The following is a 12,876-nucleotide window of genomic DNA, read 5'->3' on the forward strand; positions in this document are numbered from 1 at the left end:
GCATCGCTCGGTTTTGTGTGTGTGTGTGTGTGTGTGTGTGTGTGTGTGTGTGTGTGTGTGTGTGTGTGTGTGTGTGTGTGTGTGTGTGTGTGTGTGTGTGTGTGTGTGTGTGTGTGTGTGTGTGTGTGTGTGTGTGTGTGTGTGTGTGTGTGTGTGTGTGTGTGTGTGTGTGTGTGTGTGTGTGTGTGTGTGTGTGTGTGTGTGTGTGTGTGTGTGTATGTATGTATGTATGTATGTATGTATGTATATATATATATACACACATATACAGTCAACCCAAAATGTATTCAGACACCTTCAACGTTTTCTCACATTATTACAGTTTATTCACTATAGTTTAGAAAATGGTAATAAAATATGACAAGAACTCATAAGAAAGAGTTAAACTGTGTCTCAACAAATTCATTTTGATAATGTCAGATAACTTTGATAGAAAGGTATGTAATGAATTACAATCAACAAATTGGCTGTCAGCTGTTAAATTTAAGTACACAATTAGATAATACCAATTTAGGTCAACTACCAAGCAATGCTTCATTTTGTTCAGTCTGTGGTATGAAAGGTCACATTAGCAATTAAAGGAAAAACACTTGTCAGGTCAAAGTGTCTGAATAAATTTGGTCCCAAATTTTTATACATTTTAATGGTAGTCCACTGAATGAAGAATTTTTGGGTACAATATGTCAAAGTTTACTTTATTTTGCTACATTACATAAATGAACCATAGTGTCCTGCACCCACTAGTAAAAAAATAAATCTGGTTTCTGAATAATTTTTGGTTTTATATTAGCGATGCACCAATACCACTTTTTCCAGAACGAGTCCGAAACTTTTATTTTTAGTACTTACTAATACAGAGAACCAATACCTTTATTTTCATTGCATTTAAAAAACAGTTATATATTGGGCATAGGAAATGAAAAATGAATCAAAAGAATATGAATCTACTGAGTTGGCTTGGCAAATACATATTTCCTTCAATTATTTTCATTCCTTATTATGCCTGTTAAAATATTGTATGAGCTACTATTACATTTACTGTTCATATTATTGTTCTATTATATTTTATCTTTAATTTAATAGCACAGTAAATATTTAGAGCTGCTCCAGAAGGGCTTGACCAGAAAAGAGCAGTGAGTGATTTTCTCTTAGTGTTTTGTTGTTAGATCAACATTGAGGACAGCAGTAGGTTTATTAGGCTGCTGTCACTTTAAGAGCTGCACGTATCCAATATCCTGTTTACATTCATAACCAACTACGTTTCACAAGGATACTTGCCTAGACAGGCATTTTGACATCATTTTGTGTGAATTTATCCGTTCAAGTGCAAGAAAACATGAAAGAGAACTCGATTTAATAGGCTATTCGCACACTGTCTGAGAGGCAGCTTCTGGTCGTGCGCTTTGGATGTTTGCACACAAAAAACGCCTTGAAAATGTCATGTGATTACTGTATCACCTTCACGTAATATGTACAAAAATAACGTACAATGTACAAAATGAAAGAGAACATGTGATGTGTACTCACTGGGGAATTTGTGGTCATGGCTGACCTTCAGGAGTTCTTTTAGAGCTGTTGGGAACAGGACAGTGTCACAATCAACAACAATGTTAACCTGGTATTTTAACATACAAAAATGAAAAAGGGAGATAAACTCACCTTCTTCAGAGAGCGTGTAGCTGGAAGAAGCTCCATCGGTGTGTGTCACGAAGCAAGAGTAGATGCCCAGGTCATCTTCTGAAGGCGTATTAAAGATGGCTTTGGACCTAAAGATAAATATTGAAGAGTTACTACAAAATGATCCCATGCTAATCTATTTTTTGTTATAGCCCTAGAAATTTGTTTAAATTGTTTGTTACATTTAATAAATAATGTTTCAGTCAAAGATTTATAAATATGATTAAATATGATTAAAAGAAGGTACACAAGCTAATAATTAAAGGTACATTATTTACTAATAATTCATTCATTTTCGGGACAAAAAGATTATGGGCCCTATCTTGCACCCAGCGCAATTGACTTTGTACACCGACGCATGTGTCATTCCTATTTTGCACCCGCGCAAAGCTCGCTTTTCCCTCCACAGAAGCACGTCGCTAAACTAGTGAATGAACTTGCGCTACCTGGGCGGTTCAGCGCAAAAAAGGAGGCGTGTTCCGGCGCAAACAATCCCTGGTGCTATTTTGCTGTTCCATTAAACAATTGCGCCACTGACCAGAAAAAACCTAGTCTAAAGTCAGTGGCGCGTTGCGCGTTGTTCATTATGCTATTTTAAGGGCGCATGCTTGACCATAATGTATAGCGTGCACAACGCGCATACACTTTGCTCATGTAACCTACACAGATGCAACAGTTATTTTTGCAAATCATAAATTGTTACACTAAAAAAATATTAACACATGACATGACGGAAATCATTGTGGTGTGCCACGAAGATGTGAAAAAAATAGGCATAAATCTAGCTTACAAATGATTCAGGCTAATTGTAATAATTAAGGATAAGACCTGTTTGCCCAATAGTGGCAAGACATATATGTATATAAGGACATCTGACAAATTGGTTTGTCCGTCAAGAACCAGGAAAAAAAAATCGACTGAAAAACTGAAAAAACTGAAAGACTGAAAAAAAAAAGACTGTGAAATCACCTTTACCATAATGTACAACATTACAACTTCACTTCTCTGTCTTTCACTGCTCTTACAAGAACATCAGTCTCCTCGGCTGTGAACCGCTCCTGGCGTGCGCCTGGTAAATACGCCATAATAATAGCAATCCATAATGGAACTTGCGCACCTGCTTTTAAAGGGAATGTTGGATGACGCTCGGATTGGTTTATTCACGTTACGCCCAAACCACACCTATGAATAATGAAGCTACTTCAGACCAACCCATTTTAGATTTGCGCCGGGCGCAAGAGCCATTTATCCCGCAAGGAAAATAGCAACAGCGCCGAGACCCGCCCACAAAGTTACTTGCGCTTCGCGCGTTGACACTTGCGTTTCAGATCGTTAAAATAGGGCCCTGTATGTTCTATATTCATTTGATGAGCAATATTGTTCCATAGACGTGTATTAAAACTTTTTTTAAGCTTGAACATTTTTATTAAAATAAAAAAAATTGTTTATTAAAAATAAACAAAAATTGTAGCGCAAAATTGTTTATTAAAAATATCTTAATTTATGTTTAGAAAATGAACAATAGTTATGGGATTGGAACGAAACAAGGCTAAGTAAATGATGTGATGGCTGAGAGACATTACAAAAGAGAGAATATCACTGGAAAAAGAAGGGTTATGATCAGACAAGAGCTTTATGACCTGCGTTAATATTAGAAAAGCTTTCCAGTGCTGGAGAGTCAGAAGCAAGAAAGCCTGAAAACAAATGCAGATGTTTGGTTGTTTCTGCTCCATATGCGAGTAACATTGATTTTGAGTGTGTGCTGCTGGCGACTAACTTTGCTTGTATATACTCTTGTGTACTGTATGTACAAATGTGCTGCGGAAGCTCAAATGTGCTGTGTAACACAATAATGAACCTCATTGGTTCTTGCTAAAGCTCAAATGTGATGCGTAACACGAGAATGAACCTCATTGGTTCTTGCTGAAGCTCAAATGTGCTGAGTAACATGAGAATGAACCTCATTGGTTCTTGCTGAAGCTCAAATGTGCTGCGTAACACGAGAATGAACCTCATTGGTTCTTGCTGAAGCTCAAATGTGCTGAGTAACACGAGAATGAACCTCATTGGTTCTTGCGGAAGCTCAGATGTGCTGTGTAACACGAGAATGAACCTCATTGGTTCTTGCGGAAGCTCAGATGTGCTGAGTAACACGAGAATGAACATCATTGGTTCTTGCGGAAGCTCAGATGTGCTGAGTAACACGAGAATGAACATCATTGGTTCTTGCGGAAGCTCAGATGTGCTGTGTAACACGAGAATGAACCTCATTGGTTCTTGCGGAAGCTCAGATGTGCTGTGTAACACGAGAATGAACCTCATTGGTTCTTGCGGAAGCTCAGATGTGCTGTGTAACACGAGAATGAACATCATTGGTTCTTGCTGAAGCTCAAAAGTGCTGCGTAACACGAGAATGAACCTCATTGGTTTGCGCATGTCAAGCGAACATACTTGAGCTTCCGTTCACCACAACTGATGTGTGAGTTGATAAATGTTTAATGTCAATAGAAGATAAAAAATATAAAGCAATCGTGTCTCTTCAGAAAGTGTGGACTAAACTGCTCAATTCATATGGATTTTGGAATTTGCTTTACGATCTCTTTATGAACTCAAAGTGGTAGTTGCATAGCTGTCTATGCAGGGACAGAAAGCTCTCAGATTTCATCAAAAGATCTTCATTTGTGTTCTGAAGATGAACGAAAGTCGTATAAGTTTTGAACGACATGAGAGTGAGTAAATAATAACAGAATTCAATAAAGTTGTCTACACTGCACAATGAATCTCTTATTTACCTTGTGTCTACACTTTGTAAACAAGGGGATTCGCGAGCGTGCAGAAAATAAAACTCCAGCGATGTGAGCAGTGAGTGGATTCTGACTAAATTAAACACCCCTGATTGGCCACTGCGTTCAAGAGATCAACAAACATGTCTGTGACTGGCTACAATACTCACTGCTGCAGAAACACGTTGTAAATAGAAACATTTGATGTTTTCCAGAGAGCTAACCAGAAGTGTAAAGAGTACCTGAAAGCCATTCCTTACAGAGTATCTGATTTTAACAGTACTTAAGTATTTTACTCGTACTGAATGTAGGCTCGAAGATGCACAAGTGCTCAACACCTAAGCGACATGACATTGAAAATAAGAAACTATTGATTTGTAAGATTAAAAATCATGTTTATTTTCTAAAACCAAAATAAAACTGAGCACCTCAATATTGCAATAAATCAAGGTCGACACAACAGCCTCTTAAAAGGTTAGTTCACCCAAAAATGAAAATTAGCCCATGATTTACTCACCCTCAAATCATCCTAGGTGTATATGACATTCTTCTTCTTTCAGACAAATAAAATATTATAGTTATATTAAAAAGTTATATTAAAATGTCCTGGCTAAACATTTTTAAAAGTGCATCTATCCATCAAATAACTGCTCCACACGGCTTCCCCCAGATAAAGGCCTTCTGAAGCGAATCGATGCGTTTGTGTAAGAAAAATATCCATATTTAAAACTTTATAAAGTACATTATCTAGCTTCCGGCCAATCGCCTTCCATATTCAACTTACGGAAAAAGTGTGGTGCCTCTCGCAGTTTAAAATGCTTACGTTAGCATTTTGAACTGCGAGAGGCACTACACTTTTTCCGTAAGTTAAATATGGAAGTCTTTTATGGACTTCAAAAACGATGCAACAATTCACTGCCATTATTATGTTTGGATTACCCAGGACTTATTTAATTCGTCTGAAAGAAGAATGTCATATACACTTAGGATGACTTGAGGGTGAGTGAATCATGGGCTAATTTTCATTTTTGGGTGACCTAACCCTTTAAACGTCTACAAACTCTCAAGTCTCAATTAAGCTCAAGTGCACAAAATGGAAAATGGAAACCAATATCCTTGAAAAAGTTCTTGCCAATATAGCAGATAAAATTAAATAATGTTAAGTAAAATTAGTCAAAGTCAACTTGCACTGGACGTGCTGGTTTCGGCTGCATCACCAGCTGTAGTCAGGACCTCATCATCTAGCTGCTAATGCACTCGCATTCACGTAATGTAGCCTTGTTGACAAACTTGTTGACAAGTTTGGGTGAGTAAAGGCAAAATACACAAGATATAGTACCTTCAATGCCTTAGATGGCAAATGCGATATCGCTTCTTTATAGCAGAAACAAACTGCTGCAGAAAAAGTTAGGTGTAACTGCATTACACATGTATTGGAGTTAAAAATGCATTTACCTATTCATAAATGTAGTCAAGTAGAGAGTAAAAAAACGAATATATTTGATACTCAGTAAAACTACAAAGTAGCCAAAAAATACTTAAGTACAGTAACTAATTACATTCTCTTGCTTATGTTTGAGGATGTTTAGTAGTTTGAGCTGGTGCGAATGAGTGGAGGCAGTGACTAATTTGCATATTGATGGATCAGCCTATACTAAATGAAGCATGGTTACATTCAAGCTATTTTATGGATAAATTATGCCAGTTTATGCCATTGTGATTATCAAAGATGACTTTTAAGGGATACAATTATTGACTGCAAGAAGACTTTAAATTCAATCATTTGTTATTTAACTCATTAGCACGTAAATACTTACTTGTTACCCTTGGTCTCCATGGTCATGCGTTCAGGTTCTGTCATTTCCATATAGTTCTTGGACCAGACAAATTTGGAGTCAGCAGTGAGGTTAGAGCACTCAAAATTCAGTGAAATGACGCCATCATCGTCAACGTTCACAACTATCTCGGCAGTACCTGAGACAAAGAAATAGTTTATTGGCTTTTGTTGAGGCTAGTTAATTTTTGTTTATTTTGATTTGTTGAGAATCAAGAACTAGTACTAGTCTGCTTATAGGGTGCAATAGAAAAAAAATTATGAATTAACACACAAAGATCACAGTAAGTCCTACTAAAGTGGGTCAAAAAATCATTTAAATTGCATTTCTTATAAAATGTGTAACTATAATACATTTAATTTAATTGCAATCACAATTAAGTGTCTGAAAACATTACATTCAGTTCATACTTAAGTATATTAAAAAATATTATTTCTGTAATAAGTGTTCTTTTTAAAAGTAGGATAAAAGTTGATTCCGCACACTGTTTATTAAGTACAGATGATTACGTGTTTGTGTTTTGTCCATTCCTGTTCACTCTGACATACCCACATATGGTTTAGTTCAACACCTAATCTGAATCAAGTTCAGCATGGACTGCTCCAGCTTAAAGCCAACATTATTTACAAATCCTTTTCACTACTGTAATAACCGATTTCTCAGAGTGGGAAAAACATACACAGGATATTCAACAGACACAATGGCAGGAACAATTTTATCCATTAGGAATTGATTGGGTCATGAAAGGTGTTTGGAGGATATGTTTGGAAAAATAAGAAGGAATGGTGGTGTCATCCAAAAAAGGAAATCATTTCAAAGGCAGATCAAGTTATTACATTGTGAAGAAAGATCATGAAGAGAAAAGTATGAATCGTACACACCAGGAACATGCATTAAGAAAGGATGTTTTTATTCCACATTGATTTAAATGTTATCAGCCGTAGCTATTGCGCAGTATAATAAAATGTTATGCAATAATTTTTTTCGTTTCATTTAGTCATTTAGTTTAGTACCTGGTTTAGTCACTGCCACCACCGGTTCTGTAGGCTCTGATGCTTTTCCTACACCAGCCTTGTTCTGAGCGCGTACACGGAAAACATACGTCTCCCCCTCCTTTAGATCCTTGATCTAGAACAAGAAGATGAACAGCATTTACTACCATAAGCCTACCCTTGTGAAAAAAAGAAGTGTGCTTAATTACATTTGATATGCACTTGTACTGTACTTTAAATCTTAAAAGTATATTTTTAAAAAACTGTACTTGCTAATAACATATTAATCAAATAAAAGACCACTTAAAGGGTTAGTTCACCCAAAAATGAAAATTCTGTCATTAATTACTCACCCTCATGTCGTTGGACACCCGTAAGACCTCCGTTCATATTCGGAACACAAATGAAGATATTTTAGTTGAAAGCTGATGGCTGAGAAAGGCTTCACACAGGCCTCCATTGGCATTCAGTACATTGACACTTCCAAGATCCATGAAAGGCACTTAAAACGTCGTTACAAAGTCTATCTCACCACAGTGGCTCTACAATAATCATACAATGCGACGACAGTAGTTTTTGTGCGCAAAAAAAAATCAAAATATCAAATATCAAAATCTTTATCCAACTTGTTCTCGACTTCCGTGTATGCCTCCACGACGCATGCGCGAGAATATGACGCAGATCCGGCGTTCGGACATATGACCCAGAAGCGATTTGTTTACGAGCAGAGGAAGACGCGCGTGTCTAAGCTGTTGGATTCTACATTGATCGTGCTTTAGGTCTCGGCGTAGTGCTCAAAATGGGGCTTAAGTGTGTATTTCATCGATTCACGAACACCGGCGCTACGTCATATTCTCGCGCATGCGTCGTGGAGGCACACACGGAAGTCGAGAACAAGTTGGATAAAGGTGTTATTTTGATTTTTTTTTGCGCACAAAAACTATTGTCGTCGCATTGTATGATTATTGTAGAGCCACTGTGGTGAGATAGACTTTGTAACGACGTTTTAAGTGCCTTTCATTGATCTTGGAAGTGTCAATGTACTGAATGCCAATGGAGGCCTGTGTGAAGCCTTTCTCAGCCATCAGCTTTCAACTAAAATATCTTCATTTGTGTTCCGAATATGAACGGAGGTCTTACGGGTGTCCAACGACATGAGGGTGAGTAATTAATGACAGAATTTTCATTTTTGGGTGAACTAACCCTTTAAGTGTACTATAAGAGAGTACACTTTCATGACTATTTCTTCACACACTTTAGTACACTTTTTAAAAAGTGCAGTTTGTCATAATGCCAAATTCAATTTTAATTTTGATTCAAGTACAAATCATATTTTAATAACCGTTTGTCGTGCTTTAAAGAAGTACACTTATTTTGAGGTATTGAACATACTAAATCATGTTTAAAGTACATAATTATAATTTTATCTGTAATGTGACATTTGAGATTATATTTAAAGTTAATATATTTTCAGTGTACTAAATGGCTTAATAAACATTCTTATTACAAATGTGTAACTACAAATATATTTAAATGCATGACATACTGTGCAAGTATATTTTAGCTTAGCATAAATAAAAAAATAAATAAAAAAATTATCAAAATTAAAGCACAATAAAAGTAATTATGAAATTACAGATAAATGTGTACTTAAGTCCTACTTAAGTGGGTCAAAAAACACTAATGTTCAGCTAATTACATTTAATATAAATTTAAACTATAATACATTATCATTTAATTGAAGTTAACATGCAAATAAATGCAGTTTGCACTTCAGTATCATATTTTTAAGTGTTTTTTTTTTAAGTATGCTTAAGTGTACTTCTTTTTCACAAGGGTCAGAATCTTTCAAAACTGACTAAAGGGGCAGGTTAATGTACCTGCCTGCTCAAAGAACTAGTACTAGTACTAGTCTGCTTATATTGTAAAATAGAAAAAAAAAAAGATGAATTAACACAAAAAGATTACAGTAAGTCCTACTTAAGTGGGTCAAAAAAGCTAATTGCATTTAATATAAACATTTTAATTATAATACATTTTCATTTAATTGCAATCACAATTAAGTGTCCGAAAACCTTACATTCAGTTCATACTTAAGTATATTCAAGAATATTATTTCTGTAATAAGTGTTCTTTTTAAAAGTATGATAAAATGTACTTATTTTCCACAATTAATGGTAATGGTACAAACCTTCATGAATGTCTTGTCAGTAGCTTTCTCATTGACCCCTCTCCACATTTCAAAGTCTGCTTCCGCCTCCTTGATGTCAATGTAGTATCCATTGACGAGATCTCGACCCTGGTAGACAGGTGGTTTCCAGAGCAAGACCAAAGAGTCTTTACGCACCTCCTGTACTTGGAGGTCATGGGGTGGTCCTGAAAAAATGTTTTAGCATAGTTAAACTATTAGTTCCAAATTATGGTTTTAATAGGATTCATTTAGACTTTTATTTAGATTTTTGACAGAGGATTGCAGATTATCAGTGTGTTTACTATCCTCTTCTGAAAAAGAAGCGTGTTTAATTGTATTGAATGTGCACATATAGTGTACTGCAAATCTTAAAAGTATATTTAAAAAAACCGTATAATATTATAATATTATGCAATAAAAGCCACTTAAGTGTACTCAAAGAGAGTACACTTTCATGATTGTTTCTTTAGTACACACTTAAAAATTGCATTTTGTAAAAATGTTAAATTAAACGATTTACAATGAATTTGACTTAAGTTGATAAAAGTAGATTTTAAATCATTATGGTTTAATATTATTTTATTAAAGAAGTACACTTATTTTGATGTGTTGACTAACATAATAAAGCTTGAGTCTCTCTTATCTGACACACTCATGCTGTGTTCGAAATCGCCCCCTATACCCTTAAATAGGGCACTATTTGAGTGAACATCCATTTGTAGTGGTGTCCGAAACAATAGTGGACGTTTTTGAGTGCACTCATTCAATCCCACCATGCACCGCAATAACGAGTGTACAGTAGATGTACGCGCTGGAGAATATGCTTGTTCGATGCCCGATCGGCGTATGACAGCAAAGTCCCGCGAAAGCATTTCGAGAGCAAACGAGAAACAACTCCTTACGCTTTTGAATCGTTCTCTCACTCAACCAGACGGTGTACTCTCAACGCACTGTGAGAGCCGCGCCCTGAATGAATGAACTTACCTGGGCTGCGTTTCCCAAAAGCATCGTAAACCTAAGTTGATCGTAATAACGATCGTACGAGTGATCTTAATATTAAGGTCTGTTTCCCAAAAGCATCGTAACTTAAGTAGCACTTGAAAATGATTGTAGATCTACGAGTACTCTGGAGTAATCATAAAGCTCTAAGTGTCAATCTTCATCAGCACCAATAGTGTAGGGGCAAGACGCATGGCGTTAAGATTTGGCACAAATTGAATAGAGGTTCGAATCTGCCTTTTGCCAAACTCGCACTGATCCTTTTTTCCATCAGATCGGAAAGGAATTTATTTTCTATGAATATGAAGAAAATATTAGAAAAGTGAAAATAAAGCTTCTAACTCGTTTAATCAGTGTTTATCAGGGTGTGTAAACAGACGTGCTCAATTAGAGACGATACAAGTGAGTGGGCCCAATATCATTGGTCTTAAAAAGTGTGTGAGTCGATGCCATCTCCTGGCGAAACGCGGGAATTTATTCAATGCACGGCGCGACTCTCACAGTGCATTATGGGTATTCTCTAGCCGTCGAGCATACATCGGTTGCAAACTCGTTATTGTGGTGCATTGTGGGATTGAATGAGTGCACTTAATAACGTCCACTATGGTTTCGGACACCACTAAATGGCTGTTCCCTCAAATAGTGCCCACAGCTGAATCAATCATCCATCCATCTTCCGAACCGCACTGGTCCAGCCCAATATCATGCATACAGGTATAAATGATCCTTTTTAAGATGATTATTATATTGTTTGATTAAGGTTACATGCTAGTTTCCGTAGCAGAGTTCAGGATAAATCTTTTCATTATTACTGGAGCTGCCAAACAGAAAGCACAAACTGCAAAAACGGCAGCCTTTCCGGCGCACTTAGTGTCCGAAATCACTCACTCGTTTTCGAAGTGGACTATATCAGTGGACTAATGTAGGGAATAGTGAATGAGGGTATAGGGGGCGATTTCGGAAACAGCCTCAGTTCAGTTCATTGAGCTCTCTCCTAATTAGCTGATGATCAGAATCAGGTGCCTTAAATAAGGTAGACATACAAAATGTGCAGAGCAGTGGGTCCCCAGGACTGGAGTTGAGAACCACTGATATAACAAATATATTTAAATATATATAACATGCAAATTTCAACAGAAATGACATTAAAGTACACTATATTGCCAAAAGTTTTGGGACACCTGCCTTTACATGTACATGAAATTTAATGACATCCCATTCTTAATCCGCAGGGTTTAATATGGAGTTGGCCTTGTAGCTATAACAGCTTCAACTCTTCTGGGAAGGCTTTCCACAAGGTTTAGGAGTGTGTTTATGGGAATTTTTGACCATTCTTTTAGAAGCGCATTTGTGAGGTCAGGCTCTGATGTTGGACAAGAAGGCCTGGCACACAGTCTCCGCTCTAATTCATCCCAAAGGTGTTCTATCGGGTTGAGGTCAGGACTCTGTGCAGGCCAGTCAAGTTCCTCCACACCAAACTCACTCATCCACGTCTTTATGAACCTTGCTTTGTGCACTGGTGGGCAGTCATGTTGGAACAGGAAGAGGCCATGCCCAAACTGTTCTTAAAAAGTTAGGAGCATGAAATTGTCCAAAATGTCTTTTGGTATGCTGAAGCATTAAGAGTTCCTTTCACTGGAACTAAGGGGACAAGCCCAACCCCTGAAAAACAACCCCACACCAAACTTTAGTACTGTTCTCCTGGCAACTGCCAAACCCAGACTCGTCTTTATTTATATTTATGCATTTTGGCAGATGCTTTTATCCAAAGCGACTTACATTGCATTCAAGGTACACAATTTTTTTTACATGTCAGTTTTTGCTTTCCCTGGGCATCGAACCCATGACCTTGGCGTTGCTAGTGCCACGCTCTACTGTTTGAGCTACAGAAAAGCGTATATCGGGTTGATAGTGTGATTCGTCACTCCAGAGAACACGTCTCCACTTCTCCAGGGTCCGATGACGGCGTGCTTTACACCACTGCATCCAACGCTTCGCATTGCACTTGGTGATGTAAGGCTTGGATGCAGCTGCTCGGCCATGGAAACCCATTCCATGAAGCTCTCTACACACTGTTCTTGAGCTAATCTGAAGGCCACACAAAGTTTGGAGGTCTGTAGCTATTGACAAAGTTGGTGACTTCTGTGCACTGTGCGTGGCATGTATGTGGCCTACCACTTTGTGGCTAAGTTGCTGTTGTTCCCAATTGCTTCCACTTTGTTATAATACCACTAACAGTTGACCTTGGAATATTTAGTAGTGAGGAAATTTCACAAATGGTCTTATTGCACAGGTGACAACCTACCACGGTACCACGCTTGAATTCACTGAGCCCCTGAGAGCGACCTATTCTTTCACAAATGTTTGCAGAAGCGTCTGCATGCCTAGGTGCCTGATTT

At 37.3% G+C, this 12,876-nt stretch overlaps 1 protein-coding gene across 3 annotated transcripts in view; it reads right to left on the bottom strand.

The window, feature by feature from the left end:
• Positions 1-12,876, bottom strand: part of myom1b (myomesin 1b) — a 70,928-nt gene that overhangs the window by 17,748 nt on the left and 40,304 nt on the right. For all 3 annotated transcript variants that reach the window (XM_079809648.1, XM_079809647.1, XM_079809649.1), the window contains 5 exons: positions 9,479-9,663; positions 7,309-7,423; positions 6,278-6,434; positions 1,660-1,766; positions 1,528-1,572 (listed from right to left, as the gene is read on the bottom strand). In XM_079809648.1, coding sequence (XP_079665774.1) covers positions 1,528-1,572; positions 1,660-1,766; positions 6,278-6,434; positions 7,309-7,423; positions 9,479-9,663 — 609 coding nt within the window. The remainder of the gene's footprint in view (positions 1-1,527; positions 1,573-1,659; positions 1,767-6,277; positions 6,435-7,308; positions 7,424-9,478; positions 9,664-12,876) is intronic.

Source organism: Gobio gobio (assembly GCF_949357685.1).
Source record: "Gobio gobio genome assembly, chromosome: 2".
In the NCBI taxonomy this organism is placed as follows: domain Eukaryota; kingdom Metazoa; phylum Chordata; class Actinopteri; order Cypriniformes; family Gobionidae; genus Gobio; species Gobio gobio.